The sequence below is a fragment of the Tachyglossus aculeatus genome, chromosome 4 (genome assembly GCF_015852505.1).
Source record: "Tachyglossus aculeatus isolate mTacAcu1 chromosome 4, mTacAcu1.pri, whole genome shotgun sequence".
NCBI classification, from domain to species: Eukaryota; Metazoa; Chordata; class Mammalia; order Monotremata; family Tachyglossidae; genus Tachyglossus; species Tachyglossus aculeatus.
This window is the reverse complement of record NC_052069.1, coordinates 54,052,126-54,066,491: the sequence shown is the minus strand read 5'-3', so window position 1 is coordinate 54,066,491 and position 14,366 is coordinate 54,052,126. Positions and strand designations below refer to the sequence as shown.

At 41.1% G+C, this 14,366-nt stretch overlaps 1 protein-coding gene and 1 non-coding gene across 2 annotated transcripts in view; both read right to left on the bottom strand.

The window, feature by feature from the left end:
- The window catches only part of PLPPR4 (phospholipid phosphatase related 4), a 72,969-nt gene that overhangs the window by 32,363 nt on the left and 26,240 nt on the right, over positions 1 to 14,366 (bottom strand). Inside the window, exon 2 of the mRNA XM_038745478.1 lies at positions 2,256 to 2,441. Within this exon, the coding sequence (XP_038601406.1) occupies positions 2,256 to 2,441 (186 nt within the window). The remainder of the gene's footprint in view (positions 1 to 2,255; positions 2,442 to 14,366) is intronic.
- LOC119927641 lies at positions 1,086 to 1,223 on the bottom strand. Its single transcript, XR_005450625.1, has one exon. It is a non-coding gene; the product is annotated as a small nucleolar RNA SNORA7 (small nucleolar RNA).

Sequence of the window (14,366 nt, the reverse complement as noted above, 5' to 3'; positions counted from 1 at the left end):
ACACTGAAATGAACAACGTAATAATAAAGTTGTGGTGATGAGGAAGGGCAAGTCTGTAACTCTGGCCAACACTTCTGCTTCTCCTTATTTTAGTGTTCCTGATTTATATCCTACTCCAGTTGCAAGCTATTTCTGAATATATGTTGTCTGTTCCATTGCCTTCAGTACTGCTGTGCTTGCAGGAACTCCTTCATTTGCAAAGTGTTTTGAGAGTCTTGCCATACGAAAAATGTTATGTAAAACTAAATGGAAATCTTGTCCTAGCAGTCTGATGGCTTACTTTGAGACTGTTTTATATAATGAATGCCTTTTCCAAGCTTATGGGGCAGCACTAGAAAGTACACAGAGATCTCACTGTATCCTTTGAATAGAAGATTTCTGTAAAATCTGTTATGTAAAGCTTCTTTAAAAATGAAGGAACTAAAAATTATAACATCTAGATTATGGCAGTTGAGCCATGTCAGACTTAGATTCACATATAGCTTTCAGGTTTCTTGCTCAGCTCCTTCTTAGATTCATGAGGACTTCTGCAACTTGGCTCGTTGGTAATAAGGATATGGATATAGTGTCAATTATTTACACTGAAAGCACAGGTTCTTTTACTGTTAAATGTTTAAGGTGGGGACAGAAGATAGTTGTAAGGGAACCAGATAGTTGCTCCCTGTTTCACTATAGCAGGAACACCTTTCTGGTATTTTGAGTAATGGTGTGTGTTATATTGTTATATTGTACTCTCCCAAGTGCTTAGTACAGTGCTCTGCACACAGTAAGCATTCAATAAACAAATACAGTCTATTGTAGCAAGTGATTGAAAGATGTGTTGTGAATTTTGTGTAATGCCTCACTTTGAGTCTGAATATCTTGTCTTATGCTGTAGAGTCGTTTCCGAACCATAGCGACACCACGGACACATCTCTCCCAGAACCCCCTGCTCTCCATCTGCAATCGTTCTGGCAGTGGATCCAGAGAGTTTTCTTGGTAAAAATATGGAAATGGTTTACCATTACCTCCTTCTGTGCAGTAAACTCGAGTCTCCGCCCTCTATTCTCTCCCATACCACTACTGCCCAGCATGGGTGAGTTTTGACTTGTAGCAGATTGCCTTCCACTCACTAGCCACTGCCCAAGCTAGGAATGGAATGGGTATGCCTCTGCTTGACTCTCCCTCCTGTAGTCGAGACTGGTAGAGTACTGGAAACTCGCCAGATGTGACCCTGAGGGGTGAGTCCGAATGCTACTATATAAATTACACTAATTTTATGTCAGTTTTGACATGAATTTGTCCCTCCTCCAATTTTTATTTTGGACTAGGAACTGAAAACTTATAAAAACAGGATTGGCATTCTGGGAGGTTTTGGGTGAGATTGACTTGGTGATCATGACACAAACTCCTGTATCCTCCTCTGTCCTGTTCCCTACCCTAGAGCCTGAGGTATTTGAAATGAATGACAGTAACAAATCTGATACTGAAAAGAAGAGGGGTCACTTTTATCAATTTCAAAGGGAATGTATGCCATCCTTAGAACAATTTTTGGAGGTGAAAGAGAACCATTCCTTATCGCCTTTAGATCTTCAGAGTTTTAAGTCACAAAAAAAGAAGTGTAGAATAGAACAAAGAAAACTTTCTCGGTGACAGAATGAGAAACATTTTCACAAATAGATTTTTTAAATCATAACTTGATGATGATAATGATTCTTGAGGTCTTGCCATGTGCCAAACACTGTACCAAATGCTGGGGGAGATACAAGATAATCAGATGGGAGATAGTGCCTGTGCCACATGAGGCTCACAGTCTTAGTAGGAGAAAAAACAGGTATTGAATCTCCATTTTACAGATGAGGAAACTGAGGCACAGAGAAGATAAATGACTTGTCTAAGGTCACACAGCAGACCAGTGGCAGAGCCACAGTTAACACTTCAGGTCCTCTAACTCCCAGACCTGTGTTCTTTCTGCTAGGCCATATGGTTGCCCTGACTTGAACGGTACTCTATGGACGAAAATCCAGCTTTCATTCTCATACTCAGAAGTCACTTGCTTCAATAATTGTTAACCTCTACAAATTTATTGTAGTGTGGATTACTATAGAGGCTTCAATGATACACACCATTCAAATAACATTGACTAATTATCCTCAGGTGCCCATTGCCATGGTTAAGGCTAAATTGAGAATTTCTTAGGGCATGGTGTTTGACCGCCACAGGAACAAATTACTAAAAGAGGGGCCTGTTATTTAAGAAGGGCGAGTAATTCTTACCGTGATTGCAGGTCCAGCAAATGCCAAGCTGAGCAACATGAGGAATGGGATTGCCTCCTGGGTAGGTTCAATGTAGGGCATACTAAGACTTTTGTCATAACAGCTGAATCCAGAGTGCACTGGCTTGAAGACATCCGTAAGTTCAAGGAAATAGAGGCTAACAACCGACGATGCCAATATAGGCAACTGAAAAAGAATGAAATAAAAATAGTTCATTTCTTTTTAAACACCATCTCAAAAAGGATGTAAAATTAAAGGAAGGATAATTTAGGGAAATATGTTTTAAAATGACTGACCCTCCCCTAATCTGCATCTAAACTGGCTAAGATATCTCAATCAATCAATCAATCATACCTATTGAGCACTTACTGTGTGCAGAGCACTGTACTAAGTGCTTGGGAGAGTGCAGAATAACATGACAAATAATATGTGTCACAGACCTTTTGAGGTTTTATGTTATAACCAGAATATTGGATTTGGAAAACTCAATATGATGGCAAATTGTATTTCTCCATTTGATTGCAATGATGTAATGAATAATGCTGGACTAATACTGCTGGTTCATACACTCAAATCTCTCTCTGTGCATTGCATTGAAAAGGGGCAATTAAACCATCACAGCAGTTCAACACCACTCTCCTGGAAAAATAGGAGAACTGCAAGGTGCCCTCTGAAAATATTTCAGCCTTCATTCTGGAACAAGGAACTCCTGTCACAAGTATCCACATCGATCAATCAATCAATCATATTTATTGAGTGCTTACTGTGTACAGTGCACTCTACTGACTGGGAGAGAGTTGGTAGACAAGAACAATCTGAAGAGGTTCTTCTCTAGGACAATGTGTATATCAACCAACTACCATGACTGAAGGTAGGGGCAGGAGATAACATTCAAATGGGATTTGTGAAAATGACTCACAAATTAGAAAGTTCTTTATAGCAAAAAGGAAGCACATCACCAACCACAAAACAGATGATTATACCTGCAAAGACATATGGACACAGAAACATGTCTGACCAGTTATGGTATGCCAAAGCTGAAGAGATCTAAGAATATCCTGACCACCCCAAGTTAAGAAATTCTACTCACTACTAAAGAAGCTTTATGGCTTCATAAACATTGCAGTGACTGTGGACTATGATTGACTCATCTCAGACCAAGAGGAACTCATATTCAGAGTACAAGAGCATGGGAATGATCTACACACAGAACTTCTCATCTTCCCACCCAAACCCTGTCCTCCCTCCCTCTGTCTTCCCCATTACTGTAGGAAACACCACTATCTTCCTTGTCTCACAAGCCCATAACCTTGGAATTATCCTGGACTCATCTCCTTCATTCAACCCAAATCTGTCAATAAATCTTATTGGTTCTACCTTCATAACATAGCTAGACTCCACCCTTTCTTCTCCATCCAAACTGTTACCACACTGTTACAAGCACTTATTATATCCCGCTATGGCTACTTTCATTAGCTGGCCTCCCTGCTTTCTATCTCTCCCCATTCCAGTCCTTATTTCACTCTACTGCCCAAATCATTTTTCTAAAAAGAGTTCAGTCCACATCTCCCTACTTGAGGAGTGGTTGCCCATCCACCTCCACATCATCAGCATCACCACTGATATTTATTGAGTGCTTTATTGTGTGCAGAGCCCTGTACTAAGTGCCTTGGAGAGTACACTACAAAAGAGTTGGTAGACATGTTGCCTGTCCACAGTGAGCTTACAATTTAGAGGCAGAGACAGACATTAATATAAATTAATATAAATATTGAAACAGAAACTTACTACTTGCTGTAAAGCACTCAATCAGCTCACCCCTTTCTACCTTACCTCACTACTCTCCTACTACAATCCAGCCCGTACATTTTGCTCACCCAATGTTAAACTACTCACTGTTCCTGGATCTTGTCTATCTTACAGCTCATCCCTTGCCCATGACCTCCCTCTGGCCCGGAACCCCCCTCCCACATCTTCTTATATGACAGAGTACAACTCTCCCCATCTTCAAAGCCTTATTAAAATTACATCTCCTCCAAGAGGCCTTCCCCGATTAAGTCCTCATTTTCCCTTACTTCCTCTAGCTTCTGTATCACCTACACACTTGGATCTGTGCCCTTTAAACATGTGATATTCACCCCACCCTCAGCCCCAAAATGTACATATCCATAATTTATTTCAATGTCTTCTCCCCCTCTAGACTGTAAGCTCCTTGTGGGCAAGTAAATTGTTTACCAACTCTTTTTTATGGTATTCATTAAGCACTTACTACTTGCCAAGCACTGTCCTGAGTGCTGGGGTAATAATAATAATAATAATAATAATGTAATTTATTAAGTGCTTACTATGTGTAAAGCACTGTTTTAAGCTCTGGAGAGGTTACAAGGTGATCAGGTTGTCCCACGGGGTGCTCACAGTTTTAATCCCCATTTTTTATAGATGAGGTAACTGAGGCCCAGAGAAGTTAAGTGACTTGCCCAAAGTCACACAGCTTACAGTTGGCAGAGCCAGGATTTGAACCCATGACCTCTGATTCCAAAGCCCGGGCTCTTTCCACTGAGCCACGCTGCTTCTCGTGGTAGATAGGGGTAGATACACATTTATCAGGTTGGGGATACTCCCTGCCTGACATAGGGCTCACAGTCTAAGGAGGGAGTAAGATTTAATCCCCATTTTACAGTTGAGGAAACTGAGGCCCAGAGAATTTAAGTGACTTGCCCTAGATCATACAGCAACCAATTGGCAGACCCAAGATTAGAATCAAGGTCCTCTGAATCCCAGGCCCATGCTCTTTCCACTAAGCCACACTGCTTCTCTATTGGACTGTAATCTCCCAACTACTTACTACAGTGCTCGGCACAAAGTGCCCAATAAATACCATTAATTGATCTCAGAACCATAGAAAACTGGCCAGAATGTGAGGTTGGAGATGTAAGCTTTTGGTGAGTAAGGATCATTTCTACGAACTCTATTGTGCTGTATTTGCCCAAATGCTTAGTACAGTGCTCTGCACACAGTAAGTGCTTAATAAATACCACTGATTGATTAAGGGCTTGATTTGTGAGTATTTGATCATATCTTTGAAAAATGATAAGGGCCCTGACTATACTAGTATTCCTGCCAGAATCTACAAACAGGAAGGGGACCCATTCCTCAGAAGCTGAAGTCAAAATATCCTTCCAAAACCCCTGGGAAACTTCCAAATCAATGATCTTTGAGTATCATCAAAAATATTTGACACACATCAGCTGGGAAAACTACATTCATAAATGTTCTCGAAGTATTATCACAGGACACATATAATGATGGTATTTTTTTAAGCACTTACTATGTGCAGAGCACTGTTCTAAGCACTGGGGAGGTTACAAGGTGATCAGGTTGTCCCACTGGGGGCTCACAGTTTTAATCCCCATTTTACAGATAAGGTAACTGGGGCCCAGAGAAATTATGTGACTTGCCCAAAGTCACACAGGTGACAGTTGGCAGAGCTGGGATTTGAACCCATGACCTCTGACTCCAGAGCCCATGCTCTTTTCCACTGAACCACACTGTTTCTCCATATGAATAATTATGAATAATAATAAGAAGAATAATATAAATAATTATGAATCTGTTTGCTAATTCAGCAGTGACAGTGGTAGTTATAGTAGTATCAATAGTATTTATCAAGTGACTACTGTGTGCTTTGTACTGTTCCAAGTGCTAGAAAAACATACACCAGTAAGAATTAGACACAGTCACTGGCCCTCTAGGTGCCCAGTACATGAAGTAAGACAAATGAAAGCTGAGGCTAAATGCCAGCCCAAATTAGGGAAACTATAGACACTAAGCAAGTCAAAGAAGTAGTAGTAGCTCATGGGAGGTTAGATGAAGGTTTTTCCCTATATACAAAAGTGATGGAAGTTGATGGCTAGAGAGAGCAGACTGAAAGCCCTTCGTGGGTAGGGATTGCCTCTACCAACTCTGTTTGTTGCATTGTACTTTTCTCAGTGCTTTGTACTGTGAGACTCATTTGGGGCTGGACTGTGTCCAACCTGATTGTCTTGTGTCTACCCCAGCGCTTAGTACAGTGCATAGCACATAGTAAGTGCTAAATGCATGGCTAGTGGATAGAACACAGGCCTGGGAGACAGAAGGACCTAGGTTCTAATACCAGCTCCACCACTTGTCTGTTGGGAGACCTTGAGGAAGTCACTTAATAAATAATAATGATGTCACTTGTTAAGCGCTTACTATGTGCAAAGCACTGTTCTAAGCGCTGGGGAGGATATAAGGTGATCAGATTGTCCCAAGTGGGGCTCACAGTCTCCATCCCCATTTTACAGATGAGGTAACTGAGGCACAGAGAAGTTAAGTGACTTGCCCAAAGTCACACAGCTGACAATTGGCAGAGCTGGGATTTGAACTCATGACCTCTGACTCCCAAGCCCATGCTCTTTCCATTGAGCCACGCTGCTGCTGGATACTTAACTTCTCTGTGACTCTGTTCCCTCATCTGTAAAATGGGGACTAAGAAGCAGCACGGCTTAATGGAAAGAATACGGGCTTGGGAGTCAGAAGACGTGGGTTCTAACCATGGCTCTGCCAATTGTCTGCTTTGTGACCTTGGGCAAGCCAATTAACTTCTCTTTGCCTTGGTAACCTCATCTGTAAAATGGGGATTAAGAAGCAGCATGGCTTAATGGATAGAATATGGGCTTGGGAGTCAGAGGATGTGGGTTCTAATCCTGGCTCTGCCAAATGTCTGCTTTGTGACCTTGGGCAAACCACTTAACTTCTCTTTGCCTCAGTAACCTCATCTGTAAAATGGGGATTAAGACTGTGAGCCCCATGTGGGACAACCTGATTACCTTTTATCTATCGCAGAGTTTAGAACAGTGCTTGGCACATAGAAAGTACTTAACAAGTACCTTAATTATTATTATTATGTAGGACAGGGATTATGTACAACCTGATTATCTTGTATCTAGCCCAGCACTTAAAATAATTGATCATATTTACTGAGTGCTTACTGTGTGCAAAGCACTGTACTAAGCACTTGAGCACTGTACTTAGGTATTGATCAGGTGTTTGATTCTTAGACCACATTGCTAGACCAGTTCAGTGTATTCTCTCAGTTAAGGTTCCTAAAGGATTCAGCTAAGAATCTGGGACACATTAGTAGTAATAATAACATTTATGGTATTTGTTAAGCACTTAGTACGTGCCAAGCACTGTTCTAAGTGCTGCAGTAGATACAGAGTAATCAAGTTGCCCCATGTGGGGCTCACAGTCTTAATTCCCATTTTACAGATGAGGTAACTGAGGCAGAGAGAAGATAAGTGACTTGCCTTAGGTCCCACAGCAGACAAGTGGTGAGCCGGGATTAGAACCCACAACCTCTGACTGCCAAGTCTGTGCTCTTGCTGCTACGCCATGCTGCTTCAGAAGCAGAGTAACATTAATGAGGTTTATTGAGTACCTCCTGGGTATAGTGCACTGTACGAAGCCTTTGTGAAAGGACAACAGAAGAACAAGACATGTTCCCTGTCCAAAAGGATCTTACACTTTAATGGGAGAAAAACATAAAAAATATTTACAATAGTGGAATCAGAAAAAATAATTGAATGTACAGTTGAATATATACATAGTTGCTGCTGCTGAGTATTAATATTTGTGCTAGGGATTTAGTAAACTGGGCAACCTGATTACCTTTTATCTACCCCAGCACTTAGAACAGTGCTTGGCACATAGTAAGCACTTAACAAATACCTTAATCATTATTATTATGTGGGACAGGGATTATGTCCTACCTGAGATATTTACTAGGATCTGGATTTACTAGGGATTTAGTAAATTGGATTCTATTTTGATCCTCTGGTAAATTCTTTCAACTCGGCTTTGAACATGACAGAAAGTCCTTTCTTTAGAATGCTCTAGAAGTTGGAGATTGCATTTGCTTGAAGCCAAGGTATCACAGCCAGAATTCAAAATTGAATACTGAAACTACTCTGTATACTTTTGGTTTGGCCTGATTCTTGATGCCATGTCATTTATCCAATTTCCAAAGGTCATACTAGCTTACTGATTTCGTGTTCCAACTCACTGTTCATTATCATTTCACATGCATTTCACAGGTAGCAGAATTCAGTAAGGAATTCAGTTCTGTGTCACGGATAGAAACTCTGACTTTATACAGGTTTTTCTGGGGCAGGCAGCTAAAATTGAGGTAGCTCTGGAAAGCAGTTCATAATCCTCTAATGTCAACCCACTCACTGTACTTTAAACTCATCTATCTTGCCACTGACCTCTCACCCACATGCTGCTTCTGGCCTGGAATGCCCTTCTTTTTCATATCTAACAGACAGTTACTACCCCCACCTTCAATGCTTTATTAAAGCCCATCTACTCCAAGAGGCCCTCCCTGACTAAGCCCCCATTTTCTCTTTTCCCACTCCCTTCAGCATCACCCTGACTTGCAGGCTTTATTCATCCCCCTACCAGCCCAGGCCCCACAGCACTTACATACAAATTAATGTACATAATTAATGTATTACATTAATGTCTGTGTCCCCCTCTAGACTGTATGTTCGTTGTGGGCAGGGAATGTGTCTGTTATATTGTTGTGTTGTACTTTCCCAAGTGCTTAGTACAGTGCCCTGCACAGAGTAAGTACTCAATAAATATGATTAATTGATCGATTAATCTGTGTATCATCTGTGGCGTACACTCTTAAGGCATCCATTAGCATATTAGATGATAAGCAGCTTGGCGTAGCAGAAAGAGCACGGGCCTGGGAATTAGAGGACCTGGGTTCTAATTCCTACTCTGGTACTTTGGTGTGTGATCTTTGGCAAATCACTTAACTTCTCTGTGCCTCAGTTTCCTAATGCAAAATGGGGATTAAATCCTGCTCCCGCCTACTTAGATTGTGAGCCCCATGTGGACAAGGGCTATATGCAACCTGTTTATCTTGTATTTACCCCAGTGCTTTGTACAGTGCTTGGCATACAGTAAACATTTAATAAAAAATACAAAAGCAAACAGAAAAATGAAAAAGGTATATAGGGGCTCTTTCCTATGCTGCTTATGAGTCACCCAGGACACAGGAATCTGATTCTGTTTCTCTGTCCCAGATTTCTTGTTGAATGGTTGAGCATGGCTGCAGAGAATAGGTTGAATGAAACTCCTTGCATCCCTGCTTCCCTTCATTTCTGTTGGGGAAAGGGTAAGAAGGCTATGGGGGAAGGCAAGAGCATATGAGACATTTGGAAACCTCACTTTCAACTCACAATGAAATTGCATTTTCTGAACTGAAAAGAATTGTTTTTGAATAGTATCTGAGAGCAAGGAATTGCCTAAGGATTAAAAAGGAGTGTTTTATCAAAAAGTGCAGAAGAGTGATTTTGACAAGTGCCATCTGCTAAAACAATCCCTGGGAAACAATAACAGCAAATATTAATGAGGGAAAAAAACCCAGAAAACCCTCTGTAAACATAAATGGGTATTTCTAAGTTCCAGATTATGTGAAAAGACAGTGGTTGACTAAACTGAACCCAATTCTCCAGTAGCTATATTCTCCAAAGGCAAATGGGCACGAGTGTTTACTTTCATAGTGATGGAGAACTATTTAGCTTCATTTGGGGAATTCAATTGTGTAAGAGTTAGGCATGTTGAAGGGAACGTTCAATCTTTAACCAATGCTGCTGTGACTATCTCTCCTAGTTCCCCACAACCCCCCATGCATCATCATTCTGCTTCCCTGATGGCTCTTCACTGATTAATCATCAAAGAGGAAGGGTGACAGAGGACCCCAAAACAACTGAAAGGATGATGGCCCTACTGACTATCTGCTGAAAGTATGGTATTACTGTCAGGGCTCTCTGGATGTGCCTTTTTATTAAAAGGCTGACAAATTTTGGGAAATTCCCATTCAATGTCTGCTCTCTTGGTATTGGGTGTGGGGGAAAAAGGGTTAGGTCTCAACTCTGATCTGGGATCTTGGGCAAATCACTTAACTTCTCTGTTCATCAGCTTCCTCAATGGTAGAAAGGGGCATTCAATACCTATTCTCGAAATGCTTAGTACAATGCTCTGAACACCGTAAATGCTCAATAAATAACATTGATTGATTGATTCAACCTGAATCTAATACATTTGAGTCAGAACTGATCCAAGCCTGGTAATTCCTTGAACTTGCACACCTACAGGCCATGACTTTAGCAGCGTGGCTCAGTGGAAGGAGCATGGGCTTTGGAGTCAGAGGTCATGGGTTCAAATCCCAGCTCTGCCACTTGTCAGCTGTGTGACTTTGGACAAGTCACTTAACTTCTCTATGCCTCAGTTACCTCATCTGGAAAATGGGGATTAAGACTGTGAGCCCCCTGTGGGGCTACCTGATCACCTTGTAAACTCCCCAGTGCTTAGAACAGTGCTTTGCACACAGTAAGCACTCAATAAATGCCATTATTATTATTATTTGTATTAGTGAAGGATATTGATAATAATAATGATAATAATAATAATTGCCATAATCATTGTGGTATTTAAATGCTCACTATGCACCAAGCACTGTTCTAGGAATGTTTCTTGGAAAAGCAGTGTGAACTAGTGGAGAAAGCACAGGCCTGGGAGTCAGAGGACCTGGGTTTTAATCCCGACTCAATCACTGTCTGCTGTGTGACCTTGGGCACAACACAGTTTCCCTGTGCCTCTCTTACCTCATCTGTAAAATGACGATTAAGGTTGTGAGCCCTACATGGGACTTTGCCTGGTACATAGTAAATGCTTAACATAACATAAAATACCATAAAAAAAGCAAATAAACTGGGGCATATGGGGTGATCAGTTTTGACAAACTCTATGTCCCACATGGAGCTCAACGTCTATATGGTAGGAAAAGCTGGCGCTGAATCGGTTTTAAAGCACTCAATTCCTACCTTACCTCTGTGATTTCCTACTGCGACTCAGTCTGCACACTTTGCTCCTCTAACGCCAACCTACTCAGTGTACCTCAGTCTTAGATATCTTACCACCAACCCCTTAGACATGCCAGTCTCTGGCCTGGAACTCCCTCCCCCCTTCATATATGACAGAACATCATTCTCCACACCATCAAAGTCTTACTAAAATCACCTCTCCTCCAAGATGCCTTCCATGACTAAATCCTCATTTTTCCTACTCTCTCTCTCCCTTTTGTTTCTCTTATGCACTTGGGTTTGTACTTTTTAAGCACTTGATATTTATCCACACCTCAGTCTCTTGGCACTTATTTACACAGCCATAAGTTATTTTTTTGTCTGTCTCTTCCACTAGGCTATGAGTTCCTTGTGGGCAGGGAACATCTCCATCACCTCTGTTGTACTGTACTCTCCCAAGAGCTTAGTACAGTGCTTTGCACAGAGTAAGTGCTCAATAGTTTCCACACTCCTCAAAGAACTTCAGAGGTTGCCCGTCCATCTCCGCATCAACCGAAAACTCCTCATCATTGGCTTCAAAGCACTAAATCGCCTTTCCCCCTCCTACCTCACCTTGCTACTCTCCTATTACAAAACAGCTCACACACTTTGCTCTTCTAATGCTAACCTTCTAACGGTGCCTCAATCTCCTCTATCTCGTCGCCAACCCCTTGACCAGATCCTGCCTTTGGCCTGGAACACCCTCCCTCCTCAAATCCTCCAGACAATTACTTTTCCCCACTTCAAATCCTTATCGAAGGCACATCTCCTCCAAGAGGCCTTTCCTGAGTAAACCCCCTTTTCCTCTTCTCCCATTCCCTTCTACACCATCCTGACTTTCTCCCTTTGTTCTCCCCAACTCCCAGCCCCACAGCACTTATCTACTTATTTGTAATTTATTTATTTATTTATATTAATGTCTGTCTCCCTTCCTCTAGACTGTAAGTTCATGGTGGGCAGGGAATGTGTCTGTTTATTGTTGTATTGTACACTCCCATGTGCTTAATACAGTTCTCTGCACACAGTGAGCACTCAATAAATATGATTGAATGAATGGATGAATTGAATCTCCATTTTACAGAAGAAGAAACTGTGACACAAAGAAGTTAAGTGACTTGCCCAAAGTCACCCTGCAGGCAAGCGTTGGAGCCAGAATTACCACTTAGGTCTTCTGATTCCCAGTTCTGTGCCCTTTTCCTCTGAGCAATGCTTGCTTCTCACCCTCTAAGATCTTGGGAACATAAGGTAGCTCCTGGACTGATTTGTATTCCTGAGCTGTGGAATGATGACTTGAATGAACTAATTAGAACATCCAGACTGAATATATTTAGGATAGGATATTTAGGTCAGGTGGCTTTTTGACTCAAGCTCATCATGAGGAACAAGGCTTTATTTTCTGGGATTCTAGCTTTCCCCTTTTGAGGCGTCAGCTACTTCATCTTGCCAGTCTAATGATGAGAGCTTTAAGATATGCCACATAAAATCATGTGATGAGATCAGGTGCCAATTGCACCTTAATGTCCATTCCAATATTCAGGGTCACCATCAGGTGAAGAGTCATTTCAACCATCAGAATAACTGGCATAAAGGGATTTCATTAATGAAAACAGTATTACTGACTTGACCCACCTAGACTGGATATGTACATTAACCAAGTTCTTCCTGGGATGGTTGCTCAACTCTCTACCTCATTTTGTTTGTACAGATTCCAGCAAAGAATGGCCCAGGAGAAGAAAGGGAAGCAGCATGGCATAGTGAATAGAACACCAGCCTGGGAGTCAGAAGGTTGTGGGTTCTAATCCTTGCTCCACCGCTTGTCTGCGGTGTGACCTCTGGCATTTCCCCGTGCCTCAGTTACCTCATCTATAAAATGGGAATTGAGACTGTGAGCCCCATGTGGGACAAGGGACTGGGTCAACCCAATTTGCTTGTATCCACCCCAATGCTTAGTACAGTGCCTGGCACATGCTAAGTGCTTAACAAATACCACAATTATTATTTTCTCCTATCTCCCGAAATCCTACATTTCAATCCCTGTCTCCCCTACAGCCACGGTCTTCTTTGGCTCTGAGCACCTTTCAGCTCTTTTGACTGGCCTATCCAGTAAGCTGTTAGTACAGTGCTTCTCACACAGTGAGTGCTCAATAACTATGATTGAATGAATCTCCACGAGCCTCAATGGGTCTGCTCATTGGTGTTTCAGCTCTAAAAGAATAAGACTGAAGTGACATGGAAGCCAAAAGGATTTCTCAACTGGGGGCCTCGCTCTTCTGGCTATATGGGAGAACTCTCAGGTGATATAACAGTGTTTTTCACACAGTAAGCACTCAATAAATATGATTGAATGAATAACCCCACTTTTGTTGGTACATTTTTTTCTGCTCAATCCAAACCTGCCCTTGTTCCTGACCCCCATGTCACTTACCATGGAAGGCTTGCAAAATTTCATGTTGGTTTCTTCCTTTATACTTAATTGCCATGGCAGTGAGAGATACCAGATTCATTCATATTGTTTTTAAAAATGAACTCTACTTATCTATTGTACTATTTTCATTATTTACATTGGCCACAAGGAAGGTACCTCCTAATTTGAATTTTTTGAATTCCTCTGATTCTTGATAAAGTTAGAGAACACAAAGGAATCTAATTGGCTCTAAAAATAGTAATGCTAATTAATAGGTAATGGCAATTAGGTATAAAATGTACGTTAAGCCTAATGGGAGAAATGTGAGATTTTATCTCTTTATGAGAGAGATACAAACTAAATATTAAAAGTCTCAAACACACTAAAGGAAAACAAAATGATCAAATCCCATTCAATTCTCAATAAACATATGGGGTTATTTCAAAACTATGAATATTTATCCTATGTTTTGTTAGAGTAATATTTGCTTTGAAATTAAGCTCAAATAGCATCAGTATACCTAGCATGATTAAATAATCAAATACTCATTGTTTTAATGACAAAGCAAAAGTTTCCTATTTTACACCAACTGAGAATCAAGTAGGTTTTCCTTAACTGTACTTAAATTTTGAAATTAACTATGAAGAACTTGGACAAGTAGGTCATACTCTCATTTTAGCAGTACTGTGTGGAGAAACAGATAGAGACTTCCTGGAATATGGACTGAATTGAACAGATTTGTTGAGCTGCAGTTCTTAGAATCAAAGTAAT